The sequence below is a fragment of the Megascapheus bottae genome, chromosome 10 (assembly GCF_031878675.1).
Source record: "Megascapheus bottae isolate mThoBot1 chromosome 10, mThoBot2.hap1, whole genome shotgun sequence".
NCBI lineage: Eukaryota > Metazoa > Chordata > Mammalia > Rodentia > Geomyidae > Megascapheus > Megascapheus bottae.
The window spans coordinates 31,255,821-31,269,658 of record NC_143518.1 but is presented as its reverse complement, the minus strand read 5'-3'; the positions used below and the strand labels follow the sequence as shown (position 1 = coordinate 31,269,658).

Genomic DNA, 13,838 nt, shown 5'->3' with positions numbered 1-13,838 from the left:
GGGGGGGTGGTACTGAAGCTTGAACTCAGGGCCTTGTGCGTTAGCATTTTTCACTCAAGGCTGGAATTCTGCCACTTGAGCCACACTCTACTTGATGGTTAATTGGAGATAAGAGTTTCAGGTCCTTTTGTGCCTGGGCTGGCTTTGAACTTTGGTTCTCAGATCTCATCCTACTAAATAGCTACAATTACAGGCATGAGCCACCATGCCGGGCTGTTTTTTTTTTTTTTTTTTTTTTTTTTTAATTGGTCATGCAGCTTGGACTCTGGACCTGAGTGCTAACCCCTGAGCTCTTCAGCTCAAGGCTGCCATCCTACCCCTTGAGCTACAGCTCCATTTCTGGTTTTCTACTGGTTAATTGGAGAAAAGAGTCTCATAGTCTTTAGTGCTTGGGCTGGCTTTGAACTGAAATACTCAGATCTCAGCCTCCTGAGTAGCTAGGATTACAGGTGTGAGCTACTGTGCCAGTAAGATGCTGTACTTTCTTATCATCTTCTAGTATATTTTTTTCCCCTTCCCTCCATTTAGTTTAGGTCTGGAGGAGGGGTTGGGCTGTGAGAGAGAACAGAGTTTCTGTCTTCTACAGTTCAGAGTTAGGTTGCAGAAATGCCAGGCATGAAAGCATTCTTGGGGACGCCTTCAGAGAGTAAGAGCTCACATCTGCTTGTGTCTGTCTGAAGTCTCATTCCAGAAGTTTTTTTTTTTTTTCTTTTTAAAGTATAGCTAGGAGAAGTATGTTTGCCTCTATTTCTGCTTGGTGGCAAAACCTCCAAAGATCTGGGCAGAGGAGAGCCATTGTCTTAGTTGTGCTCACTTCTCCTTGGCCCTTTGGTGATCTGAGGCCTCTATGAGGCTGTGAGCCAAACTCTGGTCCCCACTTTCACTCTGGAGGGCAGGGTCCCGGCAGCTGCTGCCTGGCACAAGCTCTGCCTCTTGCCATCCCATTGCTCACCCTGTTGGCCTGCCCATTACCTGCCCTTTGCTTTACAGGAAAGAGGAGACGGTCACTATTTACCCTGCGGATGTGGTGCTCTTTGAAGGGATCCTGGCCTTCTACTCCCAAGAGGTTCGAGACCTCTTCCAGATGAAGCTCTTTGTAGATACAGATGCGGACACCCGGCTTTCCCGAAGAGGTGCGTTCTGAAAATCTCCAGTGGTCCTGTCGGGAGGACCTTGGGAGGAGAAAGCTGGATGCCTGCCCACAGAGACAGCTCATACTGAGACTGAAGCCTGGCCCTTCCCGAGACAGCTCTGCTGTCCTATCACCCAGCCTGGCTGTGCCAGTTCAGCTTCAGGACATCCTGTTACCTAAATGTTTGATGACATTTGAGAAGGGATTAGTCACGTAACAGTTTTGGATAATGAAAGGCCTGTGAGGTCACTCAAATGAAATAAGAAGTTGACATTCACGTTTTGCTAGGGAAACTTTAGTGCCATGCCCAGTTCCTATGGTTTTCTCTACATTCAAGACATCAAGATTAAAGATGCCTTGGTTTGGGGGCTAACTGTAGGACATCTGGAGGCAAGAGTCTCTGTATGTGTCTGCCACACTGGTGGTGGCTTATCTTATCATCTGCTTCTCCTGTGTGCTGTCATTCTCTACAGCCAGCCCAAAACAGTATCCCTGTGGGCCTTACCCAGTATGCACTTGTGGTGCGCGTAGCCCACTGAGGTTGCAGAAGTGCTGTCTAGTTGGGAGTTTGAGCTGCACAGGACCCTAAGGAGTTTGCTTCTACTAGGAAAGACTGGAGGCTTCTGGGAGGATACAGAGGGCTGGAGAGGTTTGGGAAGTAGCTAGCCCTAGTTGTAAAGAGACACAGTAGCTGTTTGGGTCTGGACTAGAGGTGGGCTGTTGTAAGTATGTAGGAGGGAGGGAGTATAGGGATGGGATGAGATAAGGAAGATATCAGCAGTTAGTGCTGCCAGGGGCTCTCAGCCAAGGCAGCAGGAGGGAGGAATGAGAGGTGACTGATGTTTAGGATCTCCATTGTGTGAAACAGGGAGAGTTACAGGAAATGGTGAGGCTAGCGCCTAGCCATAGAGCAAATTACTGGCAGATTCACATTTTGTAAGCTCCAAGTCAGAGCCTTCTGACTTCAAGTTCTGTAATTTTTTTTTCCTTCTATAATATTTTTCTTCTTGGATCATGAAACAAATCTGCAATTTGTCCAGTTTAGCAGTATGAGCACAAGAGCTGATAATAGAACCCGTAGATTGTAGAGAAGTACATCTGGTATTTGCCTTCCTAAGGAGTGATACAATCCACATGTGTGCGTGCATATGTGCGTGCTACTTACCCATCTTGCTAGTACTGGGGCTTGAACTCAAGAGCCTTGCAACTATGTTGCCTGGCTCTTTTGCTCAAGGCTGACTTTGTATCATTTGAGCTATATAACCACTGGCTTTTTGCTGGTTAACAGGAGATAAGAGTCTTTCTGGTTGAGGGCCAGGAGTTTGGCCTAGTGGTAGAGTACTTGCCTAGTGTGCCCGAAGATCAGGGTTCTATTCTTCAGTAGCACATACATAGGGAAAAAAAAAAGCCAGAAGTGGTGCTGAGGCTCAAGTGGTAGAGCTGTAGTCTTGAGAAAGTCCAACGATAGTGCTTAGGCCCTGAGCCTCAAGCCCAGGACTGGCCCCCCCCCCCAAAAAAAAAGTCTCTTGTTGATCTGCCTAGACTGGCTTTGAATCCCTGATCCCTGTCCTCCTATCTTAGTTAGCTAAGATTACTGGCATGAGCTGCCGGTGTCTGGCCATCAACACTCTTGTTAGGTTACCAGGAGGCTCACTTCCATACTAGCTGGTGAGGGACACAGGTATGATGAGGAAAGGGGTGGAAATAGGCCATTGCTTTCAGACCCTTGAATTCAGGGTCTGTATATTGTCCCTGAACTTCTTTTTGTTTAAGGCTAGCACCCTACCACTTGTGCCACAGTGCCACTTCCAGCTTTTTCTGTGTATGTAGTTCTGAGGAATCGAACCCAGGGCATTATGCATGCTAGGCAAGCACTCTACCACTAAGCCACATTCCTAGCCTTATGTTTATAATTCTTGGGACACTCAGGCTTGGATTTCTTTATGGGGACTGTGAGATAGGTTTGTTTTTAGTATCTTGGCTTTGGCCTGGGCTAATCTCTTTTGGCAGTTGATTGAAACCTTAACACCTGAACCTATACTGCTTTTACCCTAGGTTTGGGTTTTGCCTAGCTTAAGTGCTTAATGTCACTGTTAGGTACTAACTTAGGCAGGTAGCAAAGTGCATTGAGAGAAATAAATTTTGGATTCAACCAGTTACTGGTGGTTCATACCTGTAATCCTAGCTATTCAGGAGGCTGAGATCTGAGGACCGCAGTTCAAAGTCAGCCTGGGCAAGAAAGTCTGAGAGAATCTTACCCGTAATTAATCACCCCCAAATCAGAATTGGAACTGTGTCTCAAAGTGGTAGAGTGCTATCCTTGAACAAAAAAGCTCAGGGATGGTGCCTGGGCCCTGCATTCAAGTCCCAGAATCAACAATAACAACAACAATTTTTTTTTTTTTTATTCAGATGAGATGGGCTGAGATCTTTGTTTTTACCACTTCCAATATTTAGCTTTGAGCAAATTGTGTCTTTATGCATTAGTCTATAGTCATCAAACATTTAATACTTCTGGGTTAGTAAGATGATAAAAAGAGTAGAGAACAACCCAGATTAGTTGACAGATACTTACATGGAGTATCACTAATCAGCTTCTGATCAGGAGGCTGGTGACTTTCTGTCTCTGTTGGGCTGTCAGGGCCTCTGAGTGGCTCTAGCTGGGCTATGTCCTCAGGCCATGTCCTTGGGGCTGAAACCAGCACTAGTCCAGCACTAGACTTGCAGAAGGTAGTACATACAAGATGATACCCAGGGAGTTATAACCAGGCTTGGAGTAGGATCAGTGTTGTTGGAGCAGAGAATTGACATCTAATCATGTTCTAAATAAAAAGAACATTCTTCCTTTCTTAGCCTGGGCTTATTATATGAAACGAGGGGAACCGGAGAGATTCTCATCCCTCCCAGCCCTAGGAATGGGACCAGTTCTGCCAGGCTGCCTACACAGGTCCTTGCTGCCTCATTTTGGATCTGCTGCCTTTACAAGTCTTCTTTATAAGAGGACTTATCACTTTCCAGGTAGTCTTAGGGACTTTCCTACATGTTATCTCAACAACTGTATCCTGTCTTCACATGGGACAAAAGAACCATGCTCGACATGTGTTGGGTGGGGTGTGGGCATGCTGCAGAGCAAGGGAAGCCAGGAATAGCTGTTAGAGTGGAAGGACATTTCTGGAGATCTAGCTTCATGATTTTGCCCACGGGTTTGCCACCTTCTCCTAGGTGTATAACCATTAGATCCTAAGATGATTCTGATGGAGGAAGGATTTGTCTTGGAGTCATATAGCCCTGGAAGGACATGGCTCTTTCCCATGGAACTCCCTGTTTAGGCACTGTTTCCACAATGCCTTCTACTCTGCACTCTTTATCCTTGTCTGCCCTTCAGGTCAGGGACAGGGAAAAAGGGGGCCCAGGGGCTTAGTTAGGGCTAGTGACCCCTTGTTCTTCCCCTGTAACCTGTCAGGAGACATTGCTTTCCTAGAGCCTTCTCATAGGAATCATGGCAGGGCAGGTTTATTTACTGATGTGTATATCAGCTGGTGTGCACAAGAGTGAATGCACCTTCCTGTTTTCCAGAGAATAATGTTATGAGGAAAGTATTGTCTCTGTGTTGAGGAAATGGAGATAAGTCATTTGTCTAAGTTCAAAGAAGGAGGGGTTACTGGGGTTAGCATTCAAATCTAGGTCAGTTTCTCCATAGGCCCTTTCCTTAGATAGAAACACAAGAAACGGCCTTTGGACTGCAGAGCAGACTTGATGTGACCGTCACCTTCTCCAGTAGCTTTCTGCATGGCCACTTATTTGCTTCTCTAGGAAGTTAACAGATCCCTTACAGACCTGAAACTCAGGATTAGTGGGGCCTCATGAAGGAGTGTGGGGAAAATGACATGGCACTAGGTGCCGAAGCCAGTGGCACATCCAGCAAAGCAAATCCAGCCTTAGGTGTAGACAAGAAAGTAAAAGCTGTCCAGGTACTAGTGTGTGTTTTTCCTCTTGCTCAGATATCCTTTGGACCTATTTTCCTTTTTCTTGGGGCTTTATCAGGAGGCCAACTTGGCTGTGTATTTTGGCCTCTATATGTACTGGAGTGCTGAGGATGTATGGAGGTGAGCCACGTGGCAGTTCCGCAGGGCTCCTTCTTGGCTGAATCTCCACAGCAGGTCTGTGGGGATGGGCGAGCGGGGACCTGTGTGGTAATACTGGGGAAAGGCGAGTCCTAGCAGCAGGAGGCTGTGCAAACTTGATATACTTGGGACCAACCATTTTTCATTCCCAGGGCGTTTGTAACTTGAGGAGCTGGCATAAAGATCAGTAGTGGTAGCATTGGTATCCAGCTCTTAGGTCTTCCTTATACCTTCAGGTCTTAGAGTGGTCATATTTATCTAAATCATAACCATGGTGTTCTCCCTTTCTTCTGATTTTGTGGTATGTGTGTGTGTGTCTGTCTGTCTGTCTGTCTCTGTGTGTGTGTCTGTCCATGTGTCCATATCTGCAGATCTGTAGGGGTAAGAGAGAAGATAATTATTAGATTTCTGCCAGTACTGGGCATGAACTAAGGGTCTGAGTGCTGTCCCTTAGCCTTTTTACTCAAGACTGGAGCTCTACCACTGAATCACCAGCTTCACTTCCAGCTTTTTGCTGGTTGTTGGAGCTTAAGAGTCTCATACACTTTCCTTCTCAGGATGAATTCAATCTGCAATCCAAGTAGCTAGGATTATCAGTATGAGCCATTGGTGCCAGTCAGAATACAATCACTTAGAACCAGCTCCCCCATTTGTTTGTATACTGTCGTTTCACCCTGAGAAAACATTGGGAAGGGATCCTGGGGGCCAGAGCCCAGGTTGGGAGGGGATGCAGTCACCTTAAAGGTTGAGAGGGAAGGATCAGCATATTGTTGACAGATGAATGTGACAGTGGCAGGAATCACTGCTACAGCCTCGCCCCACCATCCCCTTTCTAGCCTTGGGGGTCCCTCACTAGAATAGAGCTGGCAGAGATGGTTGATGACAGAAGTCTGGGTCCATTGGGGCTTTTCCTGATGTGTGATTTTTCCTTTAACGTTTCCTGCCCTCTCCTGGTCTGCTCCCCACTGACCTTCAATTTGTCCTCCATACCCCAGGGGAGTGCAGGAGCACTGGGCAAGGAAGGGGCTGTTCCACTTGACAGGTGAGTGTAAAGGGGCAAGTGAGCCTATCATCACTTTAGGCTGACTGCTTCCAGCTACCATGAGCTCTCCACACAAATCTGCTCTTCCGGTTCACATTCAAAATGCCGTTGAGATGAGAAGTGGTTGCCAGCCTAACATCAGAGATCATTTTGTGGCAGAAGTTGATGGCTGGTCCCTAACACTTTAAAGAAAAAAAGTGATTTGTTTTTGTGAAAGCTTCTGTTGACTGGGTCAAATCTCCCAGGAATCTGGCTTGTGAACCATCCAGTTGACTGTCAGCCAGCAAGAACCCAGGTCTCCCGTGAAGGCAAGTCTGTGCTGGTTCTCATACCTTTTTTTTTTGATTCTTGTTTTTCCTTCTCTTATAGTATTAAGAGACATTAGCGAAAGAGGAAGGGACCTGGAGCAGATTTTATCTCAGTACATTACGTTCGTCAAGCCTGCCTTTGAGGAATTCTGCTTGCCAGTGAGTTGTGTTCTTCATTTGTTTTTGCTGAATGTAGAACTTAAAAACATGACTTTCTTTTTGAGGGGGTCAGGAGTGGTGGGGGAGTGGGAAGTGGTGTTGGGGTTTGAATGTAGGGCCTTGTGCTTGCTAGGCAAGTCCTTTTATCATTTGAGCCACACTTCTAGCTTAGAACTTAAAATGTGATCATTGATCTAAGTTTCTAAGTTGTCAGGGACTCTCCTGTCTGACTGACCTCCTGTCCTAAGCAGGCAGCCTGGGGGTACTTAGAGTTCTGTCCTGCCGTTCTCTCTTCTAGTAGTCCTTTAGAGACACACTTTACTTTGGCTGGTCACATCATAATTCCTAGCTTGAGCTGCATTTTTTGCATGATGGGGTCCTGGCATCACCTTATTTGAAGGCATGCCATGTCTCTGCCGAGGTCCTCAGAAGGTGTGTAAAGTACAGGAAGGGCTCCCGGGTTATCCCCATTTGGGAAATGCTGTGTTATACCAGAACAAATGTTCTTATTTTCACCCAAAACATGCTTAATCAGGCTCTCTTCTCTCCCCCGCCCCCCTTCCACCCGCTGTGCAGCTGGGGGTTGTCAAGTGAAATGGCTTTCAGAGAATGGAGACTAGTCCTCAGCCAAGGATACATACACTTTCCTTTCCCAGGGAGGGAAGCCACCAGAGACTGTGATGGGTGGGACTGTGGTGTAGGGTAAGACGTGGAATATGGCCTAGTTTTGGAAGGATAAGGATTTAACCCATTAGAACCATAACACTGAGTCATCCTTTCTTCCCAAGCTCAGCTAAACTGTAGTCTGACGTCTTAGCTCTTTATAATTTAAAAAGAGAAGGGGAAAAGAGGAAGTAAGTAAGGGAGGGGAGGATGGGGCTTCACCTGGTTTTGATGCTGGAATTGGAGAAGGCCTTGAGAATAGCTTTAGGGTAAGACTGGCTATGGGAGCATCTCTCTTCATGCTATTTAATGTCTGCCATTCTCTTTTCAACAAGACATCTGTTTCTTTAAGTCTGTGAAGAAGGTATTTGTCAAACTACACTTCCTGTTTCCATTCTGGGATAGGTACACTTATTTAGTCAGCCTGAGTAGCCTTGTGGCCCTTTTCACTGCCCTGGCAAGAATTGGGTTGCAAGATTAGGTTCCTGAGAAGAGAGGAGGCTGAGAAACTGTGAAATCCTTTGTCTATTTACCTATCTGAGGACCTTCCTGCTCTTTTTAAAACTTAATATTAAAAACACCAAGTGAATATTTTATTGGGTCAGTCAGAGTTAACTGGAAACTTTCCTGCTGTTTAACTTAGCTGTAGTGGTGCTAAAAGCTCAGGCAAGTATTTTCTTGGCCTTTTCTGATGCTTCCCACTGTCCAGCTACTCTTGGCTGAGGAAGACCGGCCCAGTTCCCTGAAAATCAGGAACCTAGGACCTAGTAACCCAGACGTCCAGCTGCGAGCCTAGGCCTGATGGAACTGTATGTCATTAGTGTTGGTGGTACAGATACTCACATACACTAGGTTTGTGGATTGATGGTACAGGCAGTGTGGTAGACTAAACTCAAGTCAGAACCAGGATGTCGTAATTTGTAGAGTCCACAGAATCTCATGAAATGGAAATAATGCAGAAACACAGAGACTATGGAGTAGGTGTAATTGTGAATAGAGTCCAGGAAACTGGTCATCAGTGGGGATCACTTTTTTCAGCCATATCTCTGGGCTTGAAGGGAATCGTGTCAACTTTCAGAATGAAAAAAATCAGTGCCTGAGCACCATCCTTGAGCTTTTGTGCTCAAGGCTAGAACTCTGCCGTTTGATCCACTGCTCCACTTCTGGCTTATTGGAGATCAAAGTCTTTCAGACCTTTTCTGCCTAGACTGGTCTCAAACTGTAATCCTCAGATTTTGGCCTCTTGAGTAGCTAGGATTACAGGAGTGAACAATTGGCCTTGGCCATGAATCTCATTTTAAGTTTGAATTGTTGTTCCTTTTAATTTTTTTTTTTTCTCAAGGCTAGAGCTCTACCACTTAAGTCTCAGCACCACTTCCAGCTTTTTTCTAGGTATGTGGTGCCAAGGAATCAAACCTGGGTCTTCATGCATGCTAGGCAAGCACTCTACCACTAGGCCAAACTCCTGGCCCCTCTCTTCATTTTTAAAAATGAAAATTACTTTCACTTAAGTAGTTGTGCAGAGGAGTTGCCATTCAACAAAGCAGTGTATGAAGACATACGTTTGGTTTTGTATATTTTCTGTGTAGATTAAACATTAATAACAAGAACTCAAGCTGCTTTATTATAATCTGGATAGAGTTCCGGGTGGATAATTCAAAGTTCAGTTACACATTGGTTTTACACAGACCTCTGAGTTGAGACTCCCTTCTCCTCACTGTCACATAAAAGCCCTCCTTCCTCCTTCTGATTCCCTTTTTCCAGTCACATCTCTGTAAGCGAACAAGTTGCCTTCTTGGGCTTCCCTACAGTTTGGGACTATTTCCCATGACATGGTAAGCAGTAAAACAGTATTATACTCAAGCCTTGAGCTGTGCCTAAATTCCGTCTTCCCCCATATTGTTTTGGGGTAGCCTCGGGCCAGTTTTTCCTGAGTTCCTCTGTTAAGGTATTATAATTTACCTTTTTTTTTTTCCAGACGAAGAAATACGCTGATGTGATCATTCCAAGAGGCGCAGACAATCTTGGTGAGTCCCAGGTCGATGTCTCTTGTGGAGGGAAACTTTTGGCATTTGTCAGTCTTAGTTTGGGCAGGATATCACCAGAGATCTGTGGTCCGCATCTGACTCAGAAGCATTCCTGTCTACATCTCTGGTGTTGGGACAGGCCCCTAGGCACATGAACATGCATGCATAGAACTATGCTTTCCCACAGAGAGTCTGTTACAGACTGCCTCCTGATGTCACCCTTCAACAATGACACTTTGTGTCCATCATGCCATTCTTCTGCAAAACTGGACTTCCTCCTTAATCTGTCAATGTGGTAGACCCTGAGGAGGAGCTGATCAGTTCTAGGCATTCATATGTGTTTTGGCTTGTCTGGCAAGTCTATTTCCTGACTTCTTGATATGGCAGTGGTGATCTGTAAAATGAGACTGGATCTTGTCTTTTTTTTTTTTAATAAATCTCTTGTCTCCATATCTTGGAGTTTATTTCACTTAGCATCATCCTATATGGCCATATGCACATAGCTTTTTTTTTTTTTTTGAGTTTTTCTTATTTTAATGTATAGAGGGGTTGCAGTTATATTTGCCAGACAGGAGGTCCATTTGGATCTTATCTTTTTATTCTTCAGATAATTCCCCCCCCCCCCCTCCAGTCCTGGGCTTGAGCTCAGTGTCTGAGCACTGTCCTTGGACTTTCCTCAAGGCTAGTGTTGTACCCTGAGCCACTGCACCACTTCTGGCTTTTTCTATGTATGTGGTACTGAAGAATCAAACCTGGGTCTTTGTGCATGCGAGGCAGGCACTCTACCACTAGGCCAAACTCCCGGCCCTCTTCAGATAATTTATTTCCTATTTCCTCCTTTTAACAAAAAGGTTGTTGCTGGTGACTTTAGCCTATAATCCTGGGAGGTTGAGATCTGAGGATGGTTTGAAGAATTAATCACCAAAAAGCTGGAAGTGTAGCTATGGCTCAAATGGTATAGTGTTAGCCTTAAGCAAAAAGGCTCAAGGATGGTGCACAGGCCCCTGAGTTCAGCCCCAGAAATGTCAAGAAAAGGACAAAAGAAAAGGGATTGCTAAGTTTCTCCCAGTGATCACTATTTCACCATGTCTTTTTGGACAATGACATCCTTATTCAGAACAATATAGCAGTCGTGGAATTCAGAACCATGTCCTTGATAAGATCTCCCACTAACTTGGATAATTTCCTCAGCTTGTGCCTTGGTTTTCATATTGGCTTGTGTGTGCGCGTGTGTGCATGTGCGCATGCACATATGCATGTGAGTGCACTGGCCCTGGGGCTTGAACTCAGGGCCTAGACACTGTCTCTGAACTTTTGCTTTGTTTTCCTTTCAATTTTCTTTCTTTTATATGGTATGGAAGAATCGAACCCAGCACCTCATGCATACTAAGCCACATTCCCAGACCATGTTCCTGAACTTTTTTTGCTCTAGGCTAGCCCCCTGCCATGTATGGAATTGAGTCACAGCTCCATTTACAACTTTTTTTTTTGGTGCTTAATTGGACATAAAAGCCTCACAGACTTTCCTGCTCTGGCTGGCTTTGAACCTTGATCCTCAGATTTAAGCCTGCTGATAGCTAGTTATTATTACAGGCATGAGCCACCACTGCCCAGCTGATAGAGGCACTTTTAAGAGCACAGGTCTATTGTTGGTGGGTAACTCTTACTTTGGATCTGCCCCTTATGTCCTTGAGATTGAATTCAGCGTATATGATTTGGGTATATAATGCCACAGGAGAAATACTGCTGTGTCTTTGTGCATTATGTCTGAAGGCACTTGGTGTTTTCCCACTGTTGGTGATGTGAACATTGAGATGTATAGTTTATTTCTGGTGCTTTTATAAAACAGCCCTACCTTGAACTTTTTGTGGGAGGAGAGAGTCATCTTGAAATAAGTTCCTTAGGAAACTCAGGGTGGTGCCAAAACCATGGCTTGTCCTTAACTGGGTTTTGATTGATTGCTTTATCCAGAGAGGACTCTGGTTGATAGTCTCTTGGTAGGATGTCCATCAAATTAAGCATTCTTTCTTAGAGTGCTCCCACATAGGGCATTGTGTTAGTCCAGCCCCAGGCACAGGACTGGTGACTGGCTTGCCCTGGAGTAGTGGGGCGCTTGCCAGGAGGTGTCTGTCTCTGGTTCCTGTGCTCACAGCCCCACAGCCCTGCATGTGTGTCTCTATCCCTCCCTCTGTGCCTTAATACTGCCGGTCTCTGCCCCACAGTGGCCATCAACCTCATCGTGCAGCATATCCAGGACATCCTCAATGGAGGGCTCTCCAAGCGGCAGACCAATGGCTGTCTCAATGGCTACACCCCTTCACGCAAGAGGCAGGCGTCAGAGTCCAGCAGCCGGCCACATTGACCCCTGTCTTCTTCCGACCCCAGCCTTTAGCTCCAAGAAACAGGAGGGGCCAGGAGGCATCATTCATCTGTACATACCTTTTCCTATGACATGACCGTATTTAAGAAAACACCAGAGATGAAATGCCTTGATTTCCAAACCCCCTTTTTGTACTTTTGAACAGCGAATCAAACAGAACTTAACCCTGAGCTTAATGACGGACCGTGCCAACAACTACTGGTGATGCCTAATTATGAATCCAACGTGTAACCAGTTATAAATACATACATACATGCGTACATATATATATATACATACATATATATATAAAAGGATCTATTTTTGTGTAAATGTACAAATACTGTAAAGCTGTTTGCCGTAAGTATTCTACAGGGCCCTGAGCTTGTGTATTGAGCCTAAAGGCAGAGCCCCTTATGCTCTAGTGGGGTCCAGCTCAGGCATCTGGAGAGATGTGATTGGGAGGAGGGGAGGAGGGCAGCTGAGGTCTCATTGCTCTCAGTTCCGGGGCAGCTTGAGAGGAATGGAACTGGAACCTCTCAGTGCCACCTCCTTGGAGCTAGTTAGAGCTCATTAATGTGTGGATGAGAGGTACTCTTTTGTTTCTTTTCTTTGTTTCTTTGTTTCTGTTTTTTTTTTTTTTTTTTTTGTGGGGGGTTGAAATAAGGTAAGATCTCAACTCAAATCAAACTCAGGGAAGAGGCCCACTGAGGAGAACAAGTTTGCAGTTCTTGTTGGATGGCTTGAAGACTCCTTTTTTTTTTTTTTTAAGTCTTGCCTTTTCTGAGTCTCTCCAGAAATCCAGAGCTTCCCTCCCTTGCTTCCCTGGTGGGAATATATATATATATATATATATATATATATATATATATATATATATATAATGTTTCTTATGAGGAGTCACCTTCCTAAGTGAAAAGAATGAGGGGACAATGCACTGGTACTGCCTGTCGGAATATCTGAAGCACCGGTCCTGCACCTTCCAAGAAAGCCCCTGTCAGCTTCCCCTGGGTACACAGCTTCCCTTTGCAGTCCGAGCTTTGGTTGAAGATATCGGTGACAGACCCAAGGACTGCTAGCGGTTGCTCACAGGGTAGCCAGGGAGTTCTGGCCATGGAGGGACAGTAAGTGTGATTCCCCCGTGACACCTCTCACCCCAGAGTTCTTCCTAATAGCAGCTGGGCCAGGACCATTTCTTTGACTATAGCAACATTATGGGAATATGGTTGCTGCCAAGTAACAAGGGACTGACTGAAAGAAAGTATTTAAAAGGAGGATATTTAAATCATGGCCACCTAGGTTGGAATCATGGGTAGAAAACACTCAACTCAACATGGAGCTTCCTTGTCCAGAGGAATGTTGGAGGAGGGCTGGGGGAACAGAGGGACCACGTGGGAGACAGGGCAGGTGTGAGGTAGACCCTGTCCTCAGTCTCAGTGCCCTGCCCAGGAAGAGCCAGAAACTCATGTGAAGCACTTAGCAGGCCCCACTTTGACTTGTGCCGCTGTGGCTGTCCTGGCTGGAACACTGGAGTGCTGCTTTCCCATGTGAGCCATTTGGGTGAATGAGATGCTGTCACTGTTTCGTCACACCAGTTTCCCTCTCAGACTTGCCATGCGGCTGGAGTTCCCCCTTTATGGGTTCCGTTTGTCTCCAAATATGTTTTTGCTAACTCACAAAGCCAACCCTGGTACTCGAGAGCTTTGCCACCCAAGATGCCAGGGAGCCATGGCACAGGCTCTACAGGGGTGTCCCCATGATGGCAGCAAAGGGTGATTCGGTGGGGAGGAGGTGGGGACCTGTGTTGAAAGCCATTTCTCAGCAAAATGTGGGTTATGCCTCTCCAGTTTGGAGATGAAGGATGGAGGGCAGGCCTGCGTTAGGATCCTGAGGATATAGGGTCCCTGGCTTTACCTGTGCACAGGTGAAGCCCATCTCCCTATCCAGGAGAGCCTTGGCCTTTCAGTGGGTAGCATGCTCAACTATACTTGAAGCTCCCAGGTGCCAAACCATTTAGTGCCTTG

The 13,838-nt window shown here is 45.9% G+C and overlaps 1 protein-coding gene across 1 annotated transcript in view; it reads left to right on the top strand.

Moving 5' to 3' along the window:
• Positions 1 to 12,417, top strand: part of Uck2 (uridine-cytidine kinase 2) — a 61,455-nt gene extending 49,038 nt beyond the window's left edge. Inside the window, exons 4-7 of the mRNA XM_090340547.1 lie at positions 991 to 1,133; positions 6,668 to 6,765; positions 9,407 to 9,455; positions 11,678 to 12,417. Coding sequence (XP_090196673.1) covers positions 991 to 1,133; positions 6,668 to 6,765; positions 9,407 to 9,455; positions 11,678 to 11,817 — 430 coding nt within the window. The 3' untranslated portion in view covers positions 11,818 to 12,417. The remainder of the gene's footprint in view (positions 1 to 990; positions 1,134 to 6,667; positions 6,766 to 9,406; positions 9,456 to 11,677) is intronic.
• The last annotated feature ends 1,421 nt before the right edge of the window (positions 12,418 to 13,838 follow it).